A 22,613-nucleotide genomic window follows, 5' to 3' on the forward strand; every position below is an offset into this window, starting at 1 on the left:
AGCCTGCCCAGCCACCAGCACCTTGCCAGGCACTCGGGGGGTTTGACAGATTTGAACTGCTCCACACTCCACTTGTAAAGCAAAACAAGCACTTCGGATCAAAGGCGCTTTCTCAACAGCCGTTAACAAGCTCCATGTGCACTGCTGTATCTCCCACACCAACCTCTTCATGAGGGGGTGTTTTTTTTTTTTTGGACGAGGGGGGTGGAGACCTTACTGATGAGACATTTAATAGTTACATGCTGAAAGGAGCTACTGTACAAGGCACTGACTGCCTTTTCTCAGCATTTATGAATCTGTGCTTTGTTCGGTTTAAATCATATCTCAGAGCAGCCTATAAGGGTAATCTCTGAAACTGGGTTTTCTCTATAATCAGAAGTTACAGACCTGCTCTTCAGCTAAGCAAAGTTACCAGAATCAAGCTTGGATTTAGCACTTTCCTAAAGCAGCCAAGGCAGCATTTAAAACAAAGGCAGGAAAAAGCAGCTGTAAATGCTGGGAGTAAACAAACAGCCACTTATCTTCACAGTGGAGTGCAAAAGATGCAAAGAAATTTCTATAGACTGATCTTTCAGGGCAGAGAGCAAGCAAAAAGATTTCAGCCTGCACTACCAAAGTACCCCAACACAAACTCACTTTGCTCCGTGCTGCTTCTAGCTGCCTGCTCTCCTGCACTCACATCTCCAAGCTCTGTGCTATATTTAAGTCGGGGCACAATGTAACAGCACTAAACATTATCTGTCACTGCTAAGCATCAGAAATTATAATATAGCCTCTTACCTCTAAGTCACACACTCTTCTGGTTCAAAAGAACAGAGAAATACAAGAAATACTCAACAGCATGCGTGTACTAAGCCTTCACGTTTTCTGTACATCTAAGCTGGGGGAAGAAGGGAGACACGATCCCGGACTTCTTCCATTGCCATACAATCTCAAGGAAGTGACCTTCGCATTTGTTGCTTTGATTACAGATTCAGAAACAAAAGCCCTTCCAGCATGAGTCAGGGGACACAAGAGGCTGAAATGCGACTGTTAAAAACAGAGGCAAGCTGGGAAAGCATTACAATTATTTTATTTCCTTTGCTATATTAACCCCTTTATTATGAAACAAAACCAGGTAATAAACCAGCAGTTACTGACCAAAGGCATAGCACGAGGTGCCAGCCCCGGGGCAGTGAGACACCTTGGGACCCTGCCACCCCCCTGCACTGTGGCAGCCAGCTGAGGACCCCCACGCCAACAGTTCTGTGCTCATTGGGAGCTATCGTTGCCTCTCTGGATCTTTCACCCCAAGCATCCCCATCCAGGGGACAGAAAAGTCTTTATGCCAAAACTTGGCACAGTGCTAAAACTTCAAGCCGTCTCCATTTTCAACCCCTGGGAGCAGGGGCTTAGCCCTGCAGCAGCAGGGAGGCTCACCTACCCATCTGAAGGGTATACGGTAAACAAAGATAACCAGAGCTTATCTTCTCAGCACGCCTGCCCTCACTCCACATGCTTACATCTCCATAGGACCCTGCTGCAAAAGACAGCCCCAGGTACAGCATTTCACTGGATTTCCCAAACTCCTTTCCAAAGCACAGGTCTGCTGCCTCTGATGTGGGCTGCTGCATGCTGGGGAAGGAACCAGCTGTGGGGACAGAGATTACACCCTTGGCCATCAATCTGAATTTGTTCTGGGGTCAGAGTCAGTCTCCGGGAGTGCAGTTTGCTGCTAGCAGAGGTGCAGGAGTTTATCATCTACCTGCTGCTCCCTTTGCAGGACTGTTCTGTGTGCAAAACATCAAGTTATACTTAAAGGACATCCAGCTCCTCTCCCTGATTTTTCCTGCTCTGGTGTATTAATCTACAAGGCTTTGCACACCTCTGGGCTTTGACACAGCAATGCTGATTGTCTTAGGAGGAGCACAGGTATCACAACAGCACAAAAACTGAGTTCTCCTCCAAAAGAAATGTCAGATGACTATATAACACTGCTTTCACTAAAAATAGAAAAAAACAAAACAGAAAAGAAATGTGCACCCAAATCCAGGAGGCTGTAACCTCTGAAGCTCTAATCCGACCTCCAGGCAGGTACACAAGAAGCACAAGATCAAATTTACACACGCAGTTACTTCAAAATCTAAAATACAAGACCATTCCTCCTTCACAAACACAGCTCTACATTATTAATCTCCTTATGTGATGTGAGTATGGGTACCCAAGCTTTTAAATCAGATCACTGACTCACATCCTCTGGCTGCATAAATTAGGGTAGGAAGACTGATGCCAAGGGAAGAACACTGCCCAGGACCATTGCTTCCAACATAGGCTGGAACATACAGGCCAGAGGGAACATCACAAAACATCACCAGAGCAGGAAGGAGCTCTGGACACACACCAAGAAAACCTCACCTGGGTGCGAGAACAACCTCCTCCCTTTAGCTGGATGCTCTCCTTCAGTTATTTGTGCTCCCAACTGAGGGGTCCCTATGCACAAGAGAATAGATTATGAAGACTTTTCCACCCCAATTCTTATAATCCATGGCTCTATTTTAACAGAAAAAATTAAGTTCAACACCTGGAAGAAACTAACTTGCTTTTATCAGAACAGGAAGCAAGAACCTTGGGGCCAAACTTTTGAGAGCAACACCTCAGGGACACACAGCTCTCATTTTTTAGAGGTACCAAGCCCTCCTGGTCCAGCTCAGCTCCCCCACACAGGAGGCTCTGTGTACCAAGCATCTGAGGCCAACAACGGGCTCCATTAAGCTGCAGAGCACTGAATAAAGCCCGAGCCTTACTGATACTGCTGGGAAGAGAAGCAAGGCTGCCTGGTGCACAGGCTCAAACAGCAGCAGTCAGTCCCATCCCCTCGCCTGGGGCTGCCTCCATAAATTACCATCAATCCAGACACCTTCAGAGGGCAGCTCAGCCCAGCTATCCCAGACACCTGGGATGCAGTGAGGTGCCAGAGGTGTCTCGCCCTCCTTGTTTAATGCTGAGAAGTTAGCTTTGATCAAATATCCACCTTTTAAATAGCTGCAGACAAAGAGGTGTGTTTTTTCCCCCAAAGTTACTTTGTAAAAGCTAACACTCTCATAGTCATGAGACTACAAAAGCTCTCCATAGAATACTCAATATCACAAGTTTCATGAAAAAAAACATAAGCTGGCTCCACATCAGGCAGGAGGATGCCAGGTCAGGTCCAGCCAGCTGGTCCAGACTGCACCAGCAACTTGAAGGGTGGCAGCTGAGACAGTTTTGGGAGGGTATTTCAGAGTAACAAACTTGCATTTGTCTCCAAAACATAGATTCCAAAGCCCCAAAATAAAATGGAAAATAGACAGTGAGTCATGTTTCCTTAGAGAAATGACATGAAGGTTACCTGGGTGGTGCCAATTTCTGCCCTGCTGGGATAACCACAGGGACAAGAATAGCTGGATGAGAGGAAGAACACAGCTGCTCAGAGGATCTGGGGCTTCCAAACACACAGATCTGGGCTGTGTAATTCAGTTGTACTCTAGGCCACAGATATTTTTTCTAAACAAGAAAAAGTAGAGATTAAAAGAAATACAGTGTACCCATAAGAGGTTCCAGCAGTGGGAAGCTGCTGGAGCAGCAAAAGTTGAGCAGGCGGAAGTCTCTTCAACTTGGAGGCCACAAGGAGAATTGCATGAAGTAACAAGCAATAGGACAAGAGGGAATGGCCCCAAGTTGCACCAGGAAAGGTTTAGACTGGATCTTAGGAAGTATTTCTTTACAGAATGGGTTGTTAGGTGTTGGAATGAGCCGCCCAGGGCAGTGGTGGAATCCCCATCCCTGGAGGAGTTTAAGAGTCACGTTGACATCGCGCTGAGGGACATGGTGGAGTTGGGAACTGTGTTAGGTTAATGGTTGGACTGGATGATCTTCAACGTCTTTTCCAACCTTGATGATTCTGTGATTCTGCTCCACACTGGGGTCTGGGGATGGCAGCGCTGCAACTCCTCACCAAAGGGTACGGAACCCTACAGCAAATGCAGCATACCCTGGCCTCTCTGAATAAGGTCAACAGATGCAGCGTCCTTGATATTAGAGAGGACTTACTCCCACTTTCACTACAGCTTAGCCAACACCAAGTTGCATGCCTGCCAAGTGCACCTGCCCAACCAGATTCCCGATGGGCAACCAACATACAACTACACCAACATACTTGTTCTCTCAAAACAACTGTGGCAACCAGACATGCCCAGTCCAGCATCAGCCAAACTCTACATTCAGCATGATGGAGACCTTGCCTACAGTAGCCACCTTTCTGGAGAGACTGTTCCCCTCTTATTTTTTTTCCTGTCTATATACCACCTCAGTTTTCCTCTACTGTACTTCTGCTTTTTTTTCCCCTATCTGTTTGTTTTCCCACACTTACTTGCAAGTTTGTGCTCAGTTTGGAGTATTGGGGGTTTTGACATACACCTGAATAGGGTCAGAATTATCATTTTTTTATTCCCTGGCCTCTCCCCTCTCTTTCCTTGTTTGTACAGCCTGTATTTTTCATGCTATGTAATTCTTCCGCTGCCCTCTTCTGCTCTTCCAGCTTCTTCACTCTCCATCACTACTCCAAGCTCTGCTGGCGCCCCATAATTCCACCTGATATGAAGCAGGAAGATGAACACTGGGGCACCTATCACCAGGACAGCACCTATTCTACGTCAGCTGGAAAAGCAGCCACAGAAACATCACAGTCTTAATCTGACGTTGCTTGGACTGTCAACGATGGCTTTTAATGGCTAAAACGACCACATTCAGGCTATTTACAGCATTTTCATGATCCTTATTCTCCCCATCTCTCCTTCCCCAACACACACACTTGATGCATGTTTAAATGAATGACAGACCAATTAGCAAGGAAAAGTGTACATGTATGTTTGTGTGGGAGGGTATTTAAGCTAATATATTCCAGCACTGATAGCCTTATCCTCTTTGCAGTCTCTGAGAATGAACTGGCCTCCATCTGTACAGAAGATTAGTAGAATTTCTAATCACTAATTATGACTCAGAGGTTTTAAGAGCAATGCAGACTGTACAAAAGGGTGGCCTGATTTTTAGAAAATGAGGAGACAAAGATAGCACGGTGTTATTTTAAGCACATGGACAGTCCATTCAAGATTGCAAAGAACTGCAGTGACAACACTAGCAAAAGGAGTGAAAGCTAAACACTCAAAAGGACAAAAAATTAAGTATGGAAAAAGCAGCATGTGCCTGAAACATTTTTAATTTACCTTTTCATAAGCCTTTTGTCCAGTCAGAGCAAGCTGGCCAGCCTCTCTGCACAAGACCAAAATGGAGATTTATCCAGGCAAGTTCATACAGTGATACCTTTGTACAGGAGTCTGCTTCTGAAAAGTGGCGCCAGCGACATTTGAAGTCTAACGTATTTTGTGAACTGCGTCAGATTGAAGAAAAAATATTTATACAGGCCAAAGCGGTTAGTGAATAGAAGGCACTGTTTGATACTGGCACCGTGACACCCTGAAGGAAATGAGATGAAGTTCACAGTCTGGTTGTGAAGTTTGTCTGCTAGGGAAGAGGGAGGAGCAGTATAAAAATCATATTTTTGTTTGAATAAACTGTCTTGAATAGAAAATGCTATATCATGAGCTCAAATGGAAATATGTCTGGCAGAGAACTTTGGAAAGCTGCTGTTGGAAGCGTGCAAAGCCAAGTTTAACTCTAAGCTGTCAGGAGGCAGTGCCCAGAGCCAGTCCTGTTCTCAGCTCTGTAAGAGGCTCCCCTGAAGTCCAGCCACCGGGAAGCCTCCACGTGCCGTGTTCGGATGTGACGGGGGTTTCAAGCAGAGCCAAAGCTCTGCAGGTGATGTACAAGCAGCGTCATAGCATTAGATCAAATACCTTCAAAAAAAAAAAAAAAAAAACAGCTGGATAAGAGCAGAGCAAAGCTTTTCCAGAACAACCAGTAATCCCCAGTGCCAAGTTTAAATCTTTCAAGGGGCACATGTTCAGTGTCCTCTAAAAAGGTCTTCAAGCTTCCTTTGGAAAGCTCTGACCCATAAGGATGCCTGAGATGCTTCCTCTGAGCATCACTCCCAGGGTCTGTCCGGTGCAGAGGAAGGAAAGCTCTGCCCTGATGACACAGCACTCCCCCTTCATGCTCACCCTCACCACTCCAGCACCACTTTTCATCATTGTGAAAAGACAAGGGGACAAAGGCATCTCCAATTTCTCGTCAGCATTTTTTGTAATGTAAAGTTAAGGTGTGGTAGCAGAGGAAACAAGGTCCTTGTTATCCAAACCATCTACATTAGCACCATAGGAAACAGAAGTCAACCGCTTCCTCTCTTGTTCCTCCACCCCAGGTACGTATGGGATGGACATGTACAAAGCTTATTTATTGTGCTTCGTCAGCAAAACTTTTTCACTTCACACAGAGGAAATGACCTTTCAGAGGTTAAAAAGCACTTTGTCCAAAAAACCCACATGAATTCAACTTACACTTTTATACCAGAAGTTGTTAGCCAAATTACCAGTGTAACCGAATAGCATAATTGCAGAGATGCTCCCATACCTGGTTTCATGTCCAGCAGACATTAATCACAATGTGTCACTGTTTTCTCCAGGGAGTCTGGGGACAGTTTGCCTGGTTTCTCTTTTCTACTTTGCATCAAGCAGACTGACAGGCATTTTAACCCTGACATTAAAGCATTCACTTGACCAGTTTTTAATTTATAAAAGTTAGTTGAATTATCAATTAGACTTTGATGCAATGTTTCTCATGCTTAAAGCATAGGGGGTGATGAGGAATGACACTGCTGTGGGATGATATAGGTAAAAATTGGTATTCATACCTCAGGGGAAGACATGCAGCAGAACATGGTAGTGTTGACATCCCCATGAAGGGGTAGTGGTAACATAACTAAGCACAGGATCAATGCTGATACAGAAAGTTTCTGGTTTTGCCACTGCTTATTAAATTTATATGAAAATTTCACTTTGTTTTACTTCTTTATAATTAAATCTAAGACAAGTGGCCTATTAAACCAGCATGTGGAGAGCCCTGCCAAAAGCTTTATTTTGAAAGAGTATCAGGGCACCCAGAAGTGTCAAGCTGTCCCATTGTGGGCATCAGGAGGGGCTCTGGGAAGACCCCCCCAAAGCCCAGATGGCAGCCCCAAGCACTGTATGCCAGATCTCCACAACAAAATACAGCTCTCACTCCTTTCTCTTGTAGGACATGGGTACCCTTGCATGAAGTTTCTATGCTGAATTCTCACCTAGGATTTTTTTCCAAGCCCTAACAGCCCAAATAACTTGTATTGACTTGCTGCACTTCGATGATCTGTGCCAGCTCTTCCATCAGCTATCTCTGCAAGTCTCTGGTTCTTCTAGGACAGGCTTTCAGATGCTCTCTGCCATGAACAAGACAGCATTCCCTGGCACACAACCCAAGCACTCACAGAGGATAAATGCACATAACTGTACAACCCTCCTCCCCTCGCATCGGTTCAAAGGTTCTTTCAGAGTGAAACGGGACATCCCGTCCGCACTTTGGCTCACAAACTCCTCCAGATGAATAGACTCTGGGCAAATAGAACATGCCTTCTTTTTTGGCAGATGAGACAGATGATGGCAATCACCCTGGAGCAGAGACCAGCTTGGGGAAGCGCCTGAGCTTGGCTTGCTGGGCTGGGGCTGAAGTCCCTGCACCAGTAACTGGGTGAAATAAAAGACAGTGAGACTTTGAAAAGCGTTTCCCACACACACATATGCTAGAAATAACATGGCAACTGACAAAAGCTGCTTAGTTCTTATTGAGGTTTTGTTGCATGGTGGTTTGTTTTTTTTTTTTTTTTTACTTAAAGCTGCTAATGCCAGTAAAGGCTTTGTGCTGGCAGAGAGGATTTCAGCCTGCCCTGGCCAGCCAGCTCTGCACGCGTGACAACCTCTGCACCTGCTGACTTCAAAAGACATTGGTGAGAGCCCTGCATAGAAGCATGAAGATGGTAGTGGCTTCTCGATTCTGGGATTCAAGCTCAGGTCTCCTATGAGGCTAGCAAGCATTTTATATTAAAAAAAACAAAAACAAAAAACCCCACAGTAACAAACTTAACAGTTCAGGGAAAAGAAATCCTACTGGGTTCCCTTTCACCACAATAACGTACTGATGATTAAAGAGAGACCTACTAGCAGTGTCCAACTCACCCAAAAATAGCCACTGACCTGCAAAACAACATGAACCCAAAATATGGATCAAAGTGAACTGAAGCCTCCAGGGCTGACCAGCAGCACAAGTGTCTGTCACCTCACCCTTCCCTGCATGTCCCTTGCACATAGCTCAGTGACAAAGTTCTGACTTGTTTCCTGATTTGTTACACCATGCACAGCCCTGGGAGTCAGAGGGGGCAAAAGTGTAAGTTTAGTCAAAAGAGCTTTTATATACATCCCATGTTACTTCTCACACCTGAATATGAATGTGATGGAGTTATAGAAATACAAAACATTCTTGATGAAACCAAGGTAGGAAAGGACTTTGTTAAGCATCTGTCCAGGTGCCAATATTAATAAGAACACAAAGCAAAAACGTGCTCTCATATGGCTGCACTAACTACTAGACTTCTAGCAAACATCTGAGAAGACAAATAGCATCCCTGGCAGGTAGGAGAGCGTTGTTATATCCATTTTACAAACAGCAGGGGCACAGAGGAGGAAGACAATTTGCCCAAGATAATGCAGGACCTATGGCAATGATGGGACACAAAAATCTTGTGTCCAAGATTAGAGCCCAGTCCCACAGACACTGCAATGCCCACCTCCTCGGAGAACAACCCTGTTGAGAGCTCTGCACTGCATATTTTGCTCCTGTATTGCTCCACTGAGCCCGAGGTGAACAAGTGTAACACAGCATGGCTCAGAGTACATCTCTGTATGATGGGGTCATCCAGCTGTCATCTCTAGATGTTCCCACAGCTTGAAGTGTTTAAAAAAATGGCAAAGAAAAAGAATATTCAATTCAAGCTCTTAGAGGGCTCAAATATCCAAACAGGCCAGCGACATTTAATGCTGTGTGCTCAGTCCTGCACCCACCAGCCTCAGCCAGGATACCACCAGTGGTTTTAAGAACAAAGAGCCAAGACTTTAGCACAAAAAGCAATGTGTTACACAACCCAACAAGGAAGAGCTGCAGGGCATTCTTTCAGCCATCTCTTTAATACACCCCAAATCACCATTAGGAAATTCCTGACATTAAAATGTCAGTCACCTTGTTCCTCCCTGGTTTCATTACCCAGGGATGACCCTCAGACCTGTGAGCACAGAGCAACAGGTCACTGCACACCTCCGGCTGCACTCTCCTTGTGACTGTGACAAGCGGTGGGCACTCCCCATCCACCCCCCTGGAAGGATGACAGAAGGACTAATCTCTGTTTTTATCTGTTTTCACATCCCCACTTTAAGACACAGGCACAAATCAGTGATGCTTTTCATAAAGACAAGACAGATTAATCCACCAACATCCACCAGGTAAGTTTGGGCAGAGATACAGTCACACTTCGTTTTGAAAAAATCTCTTTTCACTTCGAGCCAACCATTGGAGAATCGCAGCTGAACAGGCTGAATACAGCTGTTGTCAGAGCTGGTCCTTTGAGACATTATTCCAGCCCTGAAGGGATGGGGTTTGCTTCCATGGGGATGCAGCAGGGAGCAAAGGCAGTCCGAGCTCCACACTGTACACGAACAGATTGCAAAGATAACATGCACGCAGTACAGGTGTAGCTGGATTTTATTTATAGAGAAAGAAGAGAGACAGGGCTGCATCCCGCATTTCTTCAGGTCAGTAAAGGTGGGCAAATGTGGAGCAATGATGCCTGTACTCCTGCATTCCCTAACTATACACGATCCACACTCCTCAGGTGACACATGTGTCACATATCAAAGTATTTACATCCATCATCTGTACAAGATGCCAAGAAGCATTCAAGCACTTGGAAGCACTTCTATCACAGTAAAACTGTTCTCCCACTCCTGGACATACCTTAAAGCTAAATAGTCACAGATCCCTTTGGGATTAAATAGGCACAGATGTCCTTTTTGCAAGACTTTCCTGGGGAAGTTACATCCTGATGGTTCTGGAGAGCTGTTTGCTACAAGCTGTGTCATTCTCTGTATTGCAACATACCAGGGAGAGGGGAGAAGCAGCTTTGAAATCTTCAACATAATCTAGCAAACACACACACCGACACTGTGACTGGGCACACATCACAAGTTTACACGTGAGACAAAAATAAACACAGACACACAAAAATAAATAATTGCCAGCAAAAACAGACTCCAAAAAGAGTGGCACCACCCTAACTGCAACTGGATACCACAATAACTGCAAGTACAGTGCTGTACTTTTTGTCTGCAGGGAGGGGAGACTCCCAATTGCTGTTTCAGAACTCATTGCAGCCCCCCCACCCCTCCCCAGCAGCAATCCCTTTGCAATGCAAAGTACTATCACATTACAATCTGGCACTACTCAGTGACACAAACACAAAGCAGCAAAAAAAGCTACAGCCAGTCTCTCCCATGGCAGCATCGTGCTCCGAGTGCCCGATGGCAGCGCAGGCTGGGAGCTGAGCTCTGCCTCCCAGATCCCAAGCGCAAGGATGGTGACAGCAGCAAAGGGGGCTCCGAGGGGCTGCGATAGAGGGGACAGCTGGCTGCCAAAACACCTTTTAGATAAACTGGCTGATAAAACATGTTTAACATAGAAAACATATCCCCCAAACCCTGACTTCAAGGGATTCGCACAGTGCTGGCTGTTTGAAAGCAATACTGGGCACCATCTCGGACTCAGATTATAGACCTGCCGAGGACCTTCACAGCGGGGCTGCGTGAGCTGGGGCTCTGGCTCGATGCTCTTCCCCTCACCCCGTCCCAGCGCCTCACCTGGGGTGTGCGCACTGAGCCATCGCACAGGCGAGCCAACACGTGCCCGTCAGGTAGCACGATGCTTTTTTTTTTTATTTAAACAAAACCTGGGGTGATTACTGGGGGTTTTTTACCTGGTAGACGTCCCGAAGGCCGCACCACGCTCGCAGGGCTTGCCGGCATGCCCTCAGCCGGGCAGCGTACCACCTCCTCAGCGCTGCCACCGTCACCGTCCAGACGAAGCGGCTGCCGCTGAACAGCAGATCTTCCACCCCGCACATGAACACCGAAGCCATGAGCTGCTCCGCCGGCAAAACAAAACCCTCGTCCCGGCTGGCTCCCGCTGGCTCTCACTCCCTGGTTCAAACGCCTGGCATGACGGCAGCCCGGCTTTATACGGCGGGCAGAGGGCAGGGGTGTTGCACAGAGCCAGGGTCAAGCCTTAAAACAAACTCCTCTTTCACGACGCTTCCTGGGCAGATTCCCAGGCATGCCCCGGCCGGCGGCGCCTGAAGCCGAGCCAGCGGCTGCAGTAGCTCAGCCCTACCAGCAGCTCACACAGCAGCCTTGTCCTTCTTAGCAGCTTATATAAATCTCTGTTAAGCTCCAGTAGCTACCACTGTTTTCTAATTAAATTTTAACCCTTTTGCCATACTCCCCAACAACCACCCCCTTTAGATGCTGCAGGAAACAGCTCGCCAGTGTTAATCGCCACCACACTTCAGTAAACTAGGCAGAGGCTTCACGCAGCTCCCGCCTAACCCACGGCACCCTCCCGCCTAACCCACGGCACCCTCCCGCCTAACCCACGGCACCTCATCTGTCACACAGGGAACTGTCGGGTACAACTTGAAGTCTGTCATTGTTTTCTCCTGGCCGATCCCTTGCTCAAATTATACACTAGAAATCCTATTTTAAAAAAGCACCTCTGGGAGCCAGCAACTGGAGGAAAGGAGAAAAAAGGATCAGAATACTCTTGCAGAAATAGATGCACTAACTTCTCTTACAGCTCGGATCGCAGCAGATGCCCACAGCACAGAGCCATGTCTCTGCTTCACACCTCCCCCTTAGTTGTTGCATTGGACCAATTAAATGCTCAACACCTGCTAAAGGATGATTTTGCTCTACTCTTAGACTAGCTCCATTAGTGCAGCACTTGCTACATGAGAAAAACAAAACTGCTTATGCTAACTGAACTCTTCACAAACAGCCCACAGCAAATAAACACTGAAATAATAGCCCACAAGAGACTCCAGCCTTGCCCCGATAGTCGGTTTAAAATTAAGTAGCACCCTGCCCTTCTGGGGCTTAAATTGTTAATGCTGCCAAGCCGCACCTTTCATTTGTGAGCTCTCTCCTACGAAAAGCTAAAGGGAGGGTGAAGTCAAAGGACAATTAATCTTTTTAAGACCCTCTCAGAGGATTTGACATTTCTTAAGCTTTTTAGGACAAAAGCTGCAGGCAGCCCCACATGCCACCATCAGCACCTTGCTGAAGAAACTACTCAGAGCAGATTTTTGGCTAAAACCATCAGCAAGACTGACCTGTGAAAGTAATCTCTCTTGTACAATGAAATGAATGAAAAGGGAGCAGGAACAGCTTGCCTAAATGCTGCATGGGAGAGCTAAGTCCCATGGCATTGCTGGTACTGCTTCCCCAAGGGACACTGCCTGCAAACAGCCTCTACACCAGCTGCAGCAGCCCTGTCCCAAACGCTTCTCATGGGAAGACATCCTGCACGCTCACAGGACAGTGCAAGTATTCACAAAACCTATTTCATTCCCTATTTAATCAACCTTATTCATATTGCAAGAGCCTACCCTCGTGCACAGTGAGCTCCCATGTTGTAGTTGGGGTGATGTAATTCTGTAGACAGGTGACTGCCTGTTTTAGACAGGCTTTGTACCCACGTGTCTCCAAGCACCACACTTTTTTCTTTTTACACATAATGAAGAAAAAGCAGCTCTGCTCCTCTTAGTGCTGATATATATTGGCTACGCTGCTGCCAAGGAGTTTAAATCTCTCCAAGCCTTGCTTTCACACAGGGAAAAACAACAATTATTTTTCAAATATTGTTAGAAGCTGTTACAAAGCAAGCCAGTGCAGAGAGAGATACAGCTTGTTATAACAAGAGGCAAGACTAGGGCTCTACACTGAAATCCAGCATCCATATACCCACTCCAAGTGTTTTATTGCCCCTTTGAATGCTGTCTTAGAGCCTGGGGCCACAAGGAAGTCTTCCTCCTCCTCCATTGTTGCCCATCATCACTGTTCCGTGTTTAGAGGACTTGAACATCAACAGAAATGTACAAAATGGAAAAAGTTTCCATCTTCCACCAGGACAGCATGGTGACAGATATCTACAGAGAGTTATTCCAATAACCAGCAGCAGGCTCAGCAGCGGGTAATTGCCATTCCCTCAGACAACACTGCTTTGGAGAAGAACCAGCCAGGAAAATCTCCAATGGCATCTATGCACTATGGTCAAGTCATACCCAAATTTAAACACAGATAAAAAAAGAAAATCCAATTTTCAAGTTCCATTTCTAAAAGAAAAGGAGCTTTGTAGTTAAAGGAACAGTGCTGTCCTGCGCCAGGAAAATTCAGCCAACCCACTAAGTAAAGTTTAAATGCTTCTGCTCTGTGTCTTTTTGTTTTCCCACCTAACTAGATTGATAAATGAAGAATGTCAAGGATTTTCTCCTTTAACACAGGACAAAAGATTTGTGTTTTTTTTCTTAACTAGTCTATGATCCATGGTATCTTTAAATTTAAACTTACACGTTTTGCACAGTTACTCTTTACGCTTCACAAGTTGCTATGTACCTGAGCGATAGCCTCAGATGGTTCTGCCTCAGAAGGCAGAGCCATATGTACTCAGGCTCTCCCTCCTCAGTACTCCCATCTGCTTTATCCATCAATATTTCCATTACCTTCTGCAAGCCTTATACTCTTATAGTAAAGTTGCAGCTCCATGTGTAGACTAGAGCAAGGCAAGAACCTTTTCCCCACCCTTACTTAAGATACATGGACTTTGAGTCCAGTCTCATGAATAAAAGTTTCATACACATCTTGTCATCCCTCCTGCAGATGAAATAGGGGATAAAAGAAATAAGAAGCAAGTCCCATCGGGACTTTACCTTCCCAGTTCCCAAGTACATGACACAGTAATCACACTGTGGTACACTATCCCTTGAACCTGGGGCACAGTGTTAAACACCCACAAAACAAAACAAAGCAAACAAAGTTTATGATGCAAAGAACAGCTAAATGCAATTTAGAATAATTTTGGTGTTTTGATATGCAGCTGATGAATTACCCATTCAAATCAATCTCAGTCTTATTGACTTCCACTTTTGGAACCTGATTGCAAGTGGGTTAATTTGAAATACCTAAATAACATCCAGACACCTTAGAGTCAGAATAGATATGACAAAATGCTGCAAGGAAACGCCTGTAGAATACCCAGATAGTTTCCAAAGGCTGTAGTATCCAGATCTCTATTCTATAAGGAGAGCAGGGAAGATAGATATCTCAGGAAAGGTCTTTGTAGACCTATGTAGCACTTTCAAGGAAACACAAGTGACAGCTACTGCAAATCTATTTGATGTACAGTCATATGAACAACAAGGCATTCATTCCTTGTAAGGAATAAGCCTACACAACAGGAATCCAAGGAGAACATCACTTAAAAAGACAAGAGAAAACTTGATGTATGGCAGATCCATGCTTTCCCTTATATTATTGATTGTAGTTCCAGAATAATGAGTATTAGAAAAAGAACAAAGGTTTGCTACTAACATAATAGGAAAAGATGATCCCAAGTGGATTCTCAGGCTTCATTGCATGTTATCTTCTGTGCCAAAATGAATGGAACAAGGCTTAGCTGAATTGCTGCTTTTCTTTTCAAAGTAGCTCATATGAAGAATAGAGAATTCATCTACCTGTGAGACCACAGGACAAGACCATCAATCTTCCGTTACATCTACAAAGCACTATTGCCCCTAGATACAACTTTTGATTAGACACAGGAAAAAGGACAAAGTCCCTAGTGGCAGGTAATGAAATTAAAGTTTTGATCATTTTTGGTCTCTGAACCTTCAACAGTAAAAGGTAAGTTATTGTGCAGATGCACAAAATGCCTAATTATACAGGCTAGCAGATGTCTGTCCTAACCAGAACTTTAAAACACACTTTAATCCATAATTTGTCCTCATATATTGACTACATGATTGCAACCAATATTCATAATATGTAAAGCAAGCAGTAAAGTCCAGCAAATACCACAAAACCAGTGACAGCCCTCACAAGGTTACGAGAAACAGTTCTGTATCATGGCACACATCACCATTTTTCAAAATTGCTGTTACCTCAACTCCAGTGATTCAAACCCTCAAGCCCTGATACCCTGTGATGGTCTCAGGGCAATGATAAGCATTGTTGAGGTCCATGCTAGGACCCAAAGTGCTGTGGTACCACACTGACCACTGAATTCCCACCAGAAGCCAGCTGCAGTGCCACCTCATCCTGCTACACCCAGATGTGTTTCCCCACACAAATCTGTGTATAGATTTTCAAAATTTTTACTACTTCACTCCAGTGACAAGCCAACAGCACATAATTACACTGCTTTTAAAAATACATTTTTAAAAATGCCCAAAGGTGCTGATTTATAGGAGTTTAAGAGAATGACAACAGGATTACTCGGGAATCAGGACTTTCTCAGACAATGCTGAAGCTGCACATCCCCCTTACACTTTTTTTTTTTTAAAGATTCCTGTCATGGAACAAGCCTGTCAAGCTGTGAGCATTAATGCAATTAACCCCAAATAAAGATGAAGCGACTTTCCAAAAATCGTTTTTGCTACACTCTGGCCCTTAATTACCAACTCGATAAAGTGAAATACAGTCATTGGGCGACCTCTCTTTGACCTTGTAACCTCTCAGTATGTAAGATGCTTAAAAAGCAGCACCGGTGCATAGGATAAGTCTGTAATCCAACCTGCCCTGATCAAGAGCTTCTGAAGCAAGATTCAACTTCTGGTAAAAGGTGTCTCCAAACCAATTTGGTTCTTTGAGATTACTGGGGGAAAAAAAGTCAAACCACCACAAGATATTCCTAACTAACCTACTTCAATCCTTTAATATTAGCACAAATCTGGAGGACCTCTCAGAAATAAGTCTACACTTCCACAAAGATTTATTTACTGCCATTCACATTATTAAACTTTAATTTAGAAAGAAAATTAAATCTGCATGAAAGGGCCATGCCACTCTCCTTTAAGGCTAATAACAGCATTCATTATAGGTATTTGGACCCCTCATCAGGTGATACACCAGGGATTTCAATTCCCACCTTTTTCCCACTGAACTGCACCCAAGTCAAGTGACTGATGTAGCTGAAAAGCCACAACTACACCCAAAACGATCCACAGCTGCAGAGGGAGGCTTTGGTACCTACTGCTCTCCTCTCTGGATGAGGCACAGCCTCTAATAAGCTTATTTAACAGCAGCCTTACATACTTCCAAATGAGGTGCTGACTTTTTTCCCTCCTCTCAGGGAGCTTGGGCTATACATATTGCTCTGTGCTAATGATACAAACATAACACCATGACAAATAAACACATTTTTAAAGATGAACAGCCACTGTGCCAGAAACAAGAATTTCCTGCAGTCTGTATCCCATAGTAAACTAATTAGCACTTCACATCAGAAATGAAACGCCACTGCCTTTTAACTTTATAAATGATTAAACAGCTTGCAGCCTGATTCCTTGAACAGCAAACTTTCATACCTGCTATACCTAGAACTACAAAATCAGGTCAGGTTCAAAACAAGTAGTATATGCTCCAGTTTCACAAGTCAGGGTTTATTGTCTTTCACTACATACTATCGCCATCAGAACATGTCACCCAGTGTTTATAACACAAATCTAGCTTCACCATCCAGTACCTTATGGCCAGCGCATCAGGGGTATAATTTGGCACAGCTCCACTGATTTCAGTGAAGCCTCATATGTCCATACACCTATAATCAGGTGAGAATGTAGTTCTAGAAGTCTACATGCAATTTGGCAGCAGTGAGAATGACTTCTAATGCATGTCACTATTTAACATATATACAAGTTGTATTTGAATTTTTATACATACATATTTCTAAGTCAGTAGAAGTCTACAATCTCATAAAGTCAGTTTGCACAGAAAAGATACATAGTAAGGGGGAACACCACCCCAGCCTTCTGGGGAAAGAAGGATGAAGAAACATGAGAAAAAAAAATTTGATCTCCAGCTGAAAAAAGATTTGTTTCTATCATACACATGGGGTCTGCGAATGCTTTCAGACAAACTGCATCTTTATGTCCTTTCTCAGCAGCACAGGTGATGGCAAGCACGGGACCAGCAGGAAGGTTGACATCTACCCAGTGACCAGCACCACTGTCTGTGGGTCTCCAGGCATGGAAACCTGCCCCAGGGGCATGGTACAGTGGGTCAGGATGTCTGCAGGGTTAATGCAACAGTCCAGGATGGAGCAGGCAGCCTGCAGAGCCATCCTCCCTCTTCTCTGCTTCGTGGGAAGGGCTTCCTTCTCAGGGAAAGCTTCATCAGGAGGGGAGAGCCACCGCCGGTGACATGGGAAGTCATCCTGCACTCCGTGACACTCCCAAGTCACATCTGGAGGAAACCAGAGAGCAAACGAGCACAGGGTGGAAACCTGGGGGCATCCTCAGAGCAGCAGAGCAAGTGACACCACCACTGCCTTCCTCAGCGAGGGCTTCACCCAGAGCCACGCTGTGACTGAGACGGCTGGAGGAAATGACTCAGGGTGCGCCAGGCTGCTCCTGGGCCAGGCCCTGGCAAGGGAGGCACCCCCCCAACCTCCACATTTGCAGGGAGGACCCGTGGGAAGTGACGGGACAGATAAGAGGCCACAGCTGCCTTCAGAAATTGTGGCAGGAGGAGTGATTTCTCACCAAACTGCCGGTTTTGCCTTCCTAGTATCCAGCCCTGGAGCAGGCTGCTCTCACTTGCATGTGGACCACAGCCATGCCTTCTCTCCCATCAACCAGTCCATGGAGGTGTTCCCCAAGCCTAAAGAGACAAGAAGCCTCTGCAGAAGAGGGGTTGAAACCCTGCAGAGCAAAAAGACATCTGTCACATGCCACAAAAATAAATGACAGAAAGGGACAAAGCCACATTTTCCCTCTATGCCTGCAGTCTTAGCAGTCACATACCTCTACTTCCCCCAAACCGGCAGGAGACTAAAAGTGCACAAAATGCTTTCAGCATCCTAGTTTTGGAGGCAAAATTATAATAGCTTCAGTGCACTGACACGCCATTCTGACAAAACTTCCACCTCACATGCCCAAATACTCAGGTGGGTCAGCACAGTCCCCTCCACTTCACACCTAGACCTGCTGCAGCTTCCCAGCAGCTTGGAGCAACACCACACACCTCTGGTTTGCATTTAGTAATGATGTTGCTCTTCCTGTCCATCGCCTTACTGGAGCCATGAAATGCTTCGGGGTCTTATCAGAGGAGTGGCAGGTTCAAAGTCTGGAGGGCCAAGGGGCTGGAGTTCCAGGCAGGGTGACACATCCAGCCCCACCGGTTTGTCCTGCGCTTCCCACAGCCCGCACAGCAGGAGGGTTTCTTCCCCGGCTCTGCTGACTGGTCACTCAGCCAGGCACTGTGCTCCCCGACAGGTACCAAACCTGCTTGGCTTCCCTCAGGCACTGGCCCATGATGGGTGCCAGCATCACCCTGCTACTGTCCTGGCCAAAAATGGGGCAGCATCTCCTGTGTTTTTTGTGTCGGCAAGGAGTATTACAGGGAGTCTGAAGAAATCAGGTAATTACTTTTGGATGAAGTATTTCACGGTAGATATAAATACGTGAGGAGCGTGAAAATCCAGGGCTGCCCCAGCTTTATGATTATTTTATAGCCTCATTAATCTATGGCAAATGAGGTAGAATTACTACATAACCTAAATGCTGGGCAGAGATCTACAACGCTGTAAGAGGATGCATAAATGAGATAGTAAAGTTTCAGCATTTTGCATGATATATATGGCCACGAAGACAAAAATAACAACCTAAACCTATCAGTCTCTTGACAAGAATCTTTTAAAGAGTGAGAATAAATGATGTCTAACTACTATAATTATATTCTCAGTGCATTCATTCTCTCAGGATGAGTGACCCAGGATGCTGTAGCCTCCAGAAAAATCCTGACTCGGAGCAATGCTTTGCCCTTGATAAGACTTTACAGGTCATGCCTAGCCCAGGAAAGGCGTACACCCAAAAACGGACTTGTCCTTCCCTACGTACATGCTCAGATAACAAAGTTTAGACCACTGCATCCTGTCAAACTTGAGACCATCTTCGATGTCTTTGTGCATCTTCTCCCTACCCCAGTTTCAGACCATAAACCCAGCAGAGCAGGACTCATTTGTGTCCATTCAGCAGGTGGCACACTGAAGTACTGATACTGATGTAAGCTTTTCATCAAAACCCATATTTAAAGTAACCGAGCCCCATCCCCCTTGTTGCTGGTTGGTAGCGGTCAGCAGGGATGAGGGCAGCAGCATGGCACGGGCAGCAGATGCTCTCCTGGGGCCACAGTACTTGCCTGACCTCCCCTGGACCACCAGCATCCAGCCCCACCACTCTGAAATGCTCAAGAGAATGGTCCTATTACCATTTTTATTTGGGGCTTGATCCAGCATAACCCAAGGTCAACAGGTCTTGTTCCACCTGCCATGGATGAGTTCAGTTCAGAGATTTGAGGCACAGCAGTGCATTTTCCCAGACAATTTTTGCAGAGAGAGAATCACAAACCACTGGAAAAAGACAGCACCAGTAAATAGAAGAGGCAAAAATAAATTGATGCTTTAAATCTATATAATAAGTTGTCAGCGCTCTTGGTGCTATAGAGCGATGTTTTCTGAGAATAGAGGTCTGCTGCAACTGCGCTTCTGGAGCTAGGAAGCAAATAACATCATTTCACAATGTATCATCTGTTGCTACAGCAATTAGTGCCTCATTTTACTAACAAAGTACATGTACAGTGCATATTTGCCAGCTCTGGACAAATAAATGGGGAACAACCATCTAGAATTCGAAAGGAGGCAAATCACTGTATTTTGTTAGAGCAGATGAACTCTGGTACAAGTGTTTCTTGAAGGTGAGCCTTGGTGCTGAGGGTTTGACCATGAAAAAGGAAACAAGTCAAGCAGCTCATTGGCATTTCCCCACAGAGGGACCACATTGCTTACACAGGGCACTAAGTGTTGCTAACGAGCAAGACTGAAGCAAGCTTTCCAAAGCACACGAGCTGCTGGTCATTCAGAAAGTGTGCGTCCAACAGCACGGAGCCACGAGGCGCAAGAAACAACTGAACCAAAGAAGGAAAAAGAGCAGCCATTGAAAGGATGCTTTTATCCTCAGACGGCCTCCAAAATAAACAAGCAGCACGCCATGGGCTTGATCCAAAGCCCATTGAAATCGATGGAAAGTCTCCAAGTGCCCTCAATAGGCTCACAGTGAGGCTGGGCATGCCATGGGAGCTCCACACGCTGTCCCCCCAACACTGTTGCTGACCCCCAACAGTGACTCTTCACCACCACATCCCACAGCTCCTCCTGCCGTTGCTCAGTTCTCTCCTAGGACTCAGCAGGCATTTGGCAATCACTAGCTACTCAAGCCATCCAAAATTATTTACTTACAAAATAAATATATTTTGAAGTAGATTATTTTTTTCTACTCAACCCCCGAAATACGGGAACATGGACGCATCATGAATCAATCACCCACATAGCTGGGGCCCACAAGGTCTGCCTCTGCACAGAAAGCCTGAACCATAACTCTCTGTACTTCATGAGGTGCCTTCTGGAGCCACCACACAAGTCAGTCCTTCCTCAGTTGCCACCCTTGTATTTGCCCTGAAGCTTTCAGGATTTAGAGAAGACGTCTGCACTGATACTACAGAAATTCAAAGTTCCTCTCGCCAAGAAAGACGGACCAAGTTAAAACAACATTTATTTTGCACATTCAAGCTGAGCAAAGGCCCTCCAAGAACAAGAGCAAGGAGTCCTGGTTTCCCTCCCTTTTTAAAATAAGCACCCGGAGAAAGGCCTAAGCCAGCAGTGACTGTTATCAGGTGCCCCCCGGGACAGGAGTGGTGACATTGGGAAAGGTCAGAAACAAACAATGAGTAAGGAAGTGGGGAGGGAAAGGCAGAGGGGACAGGGGATGGTGGGATGGCTGTGGTGGCTGTGGCCCCAGCTGCTGAGTCAACCCATTCAGGTCAGAAGGGCCTCATCCCTTCAGAAAGCAGGGTGCAGGTGCTGGACATGGACCCTTGTCTCTGCTAGGCAAGGTTTCCCCACATGTCACCCCTTTCTTACGGTCCCCCACCATATACTCGCACAGCACAGCCCCAGGGCTCTTGCCTGTCCCAGCTCCCCACTTGCTAGCACATCTGCCACCACAGCTGGTGGCCACAGCCAGACCCAACAGGTAAATCTGTGCAACCCCTTATCCCGGATTATGCAGAGGGTGAGGACATGGGTGCAGGGGGGTGGGTTACCCCAGCCCACTAAACCAGAGTCACACATTTTGTAGCTTACTGGGGAGAGTAAGAGGGGAGAGGCAACAGCAGAAAGGGAGAGTGGACTACAAAGGGCTGTTGACAGCACAACTGTTAAAACTCATCTTCAGCAAAAAAAGCTTTTAAATATAGTTTGGATCCAATGTTTTGGTCTGTTTTTTAACCCCTTTAAACCTTTCCCTAGTCACCTTGGCAGAGAGGGAAGCAGAACAGACACGCTGGGAGCAGGGCTTTACCCCGACCAGGCTCCCCACAGTTTCCTCATCTCTCTTCTGGCCGTTCTGCAACAATATAAACTCCCCAGTGGGGGTCAATCTGAAACCAGTTGTATGCTTTAAAAAGTTATTCCTGCTATAATGGGCACAAATGAGAATTCACCATTTGTTAACAATTATCCTAGGCAATAACCTCAGTCTCCCCCTCATACTTCAAATGGAAACAACGCAGTAACTGAGTAGTACCTGTTGGCAGAGAAACTTTTAAATAGATGGATAGAAGCGGCTGAAATGGCTCCCTAAAAGAAAAATTCTCATTGCTCTCCCACCCCCTTTGGGATATAAAGCAGGCTTGCAAACTGCCCTTGCCATTATCAGAGCTGTGATTGAGTCAGCATTTCATGGTCCTAATTAACAGGTATTTGTTTTCATGGGTGTGATTCCTCATTTGCCAAGACTGCAAAATTATAATGCGTTTTTCCCATCCTCCATAGAGAGGACATGATGAGAGCTTAGCCAGGGAGAGGAAGCCATTTGGAGCAGGAAAAGGATGCTTGGCAACAGAGCTGGAGTGCTCATATTAGGTCCTTTCTGAGGTCAGAGTATCAAATTGACATAAAAAAAAAAAGAGCTGCTATTCTCATTCAGGTTAATGGGCAAAACCGTAGCACAAAGGCCTTTGCCTGCTTGTTTCAGAAGGTCACGCTGTCCTGCCCAGGTGCTCCTGGAGGATGCTTCCCAGGAGCCCTGCTCCCATCCTGCTCCCATGGTTGGAAGGGAAGGGGACAGGGTCATCAAGCCCAGGGAAACCAGAGCACCTGGTCCTCCTTGTCCTCCAGTCCTACATCAGGAGGAAGGAGGACTTCTAGCTACTGCTGACTGGGCCCTGCTCCACAGTTTCATT

General features: G+C 45.8%; 1 protein-coding gene across 3 annotated transcripts in view; it reads right to left on the reverse strand.

The window, feature by feature from the left end:
- The window catches only part of FRMD4B (FERM domain containing 4B), an 85,973-nt gene extending 74,598 nt beyond the window's left edge, over positions 1-11,375 (reverse strand). For 2 of the 3 annotated variants that reach the window (XM_074879129.1, XM_074879127.1), the window contains exon 1: positions 11,021-11,374. In XM_074879129.1, coding sequence (XP_074735230.1) covers positions 11,021-11,182 — 162 coding nt within the window. In that variant the 5' untranslated portion in view covers positions 11,183-11,374. Of the gene's footprint in view, positions 1-11,020 lie in introns of all 3 variants that reach the window. The other variant, XM_074879128.1, reaches the window with a different exon arrangement.
- Positions 11,376-22,613: the final 11,238 nt, after the last annotated feature.

This window comes from Strix uralensis, chromosome 10, assembly GCF_047716275.1.
Source record: "Strix uralensis isolate ZFMK-TIS-50842 chromosome 10, bStrUra1, whole genome shotgun sequence".
In the NCBI taxonomy this organism is placed as follows: Eukaryota; Metazoa; Chordata; class Aves; order Strigiformes; family Strigidae; genus Strix; species Strix uralensis.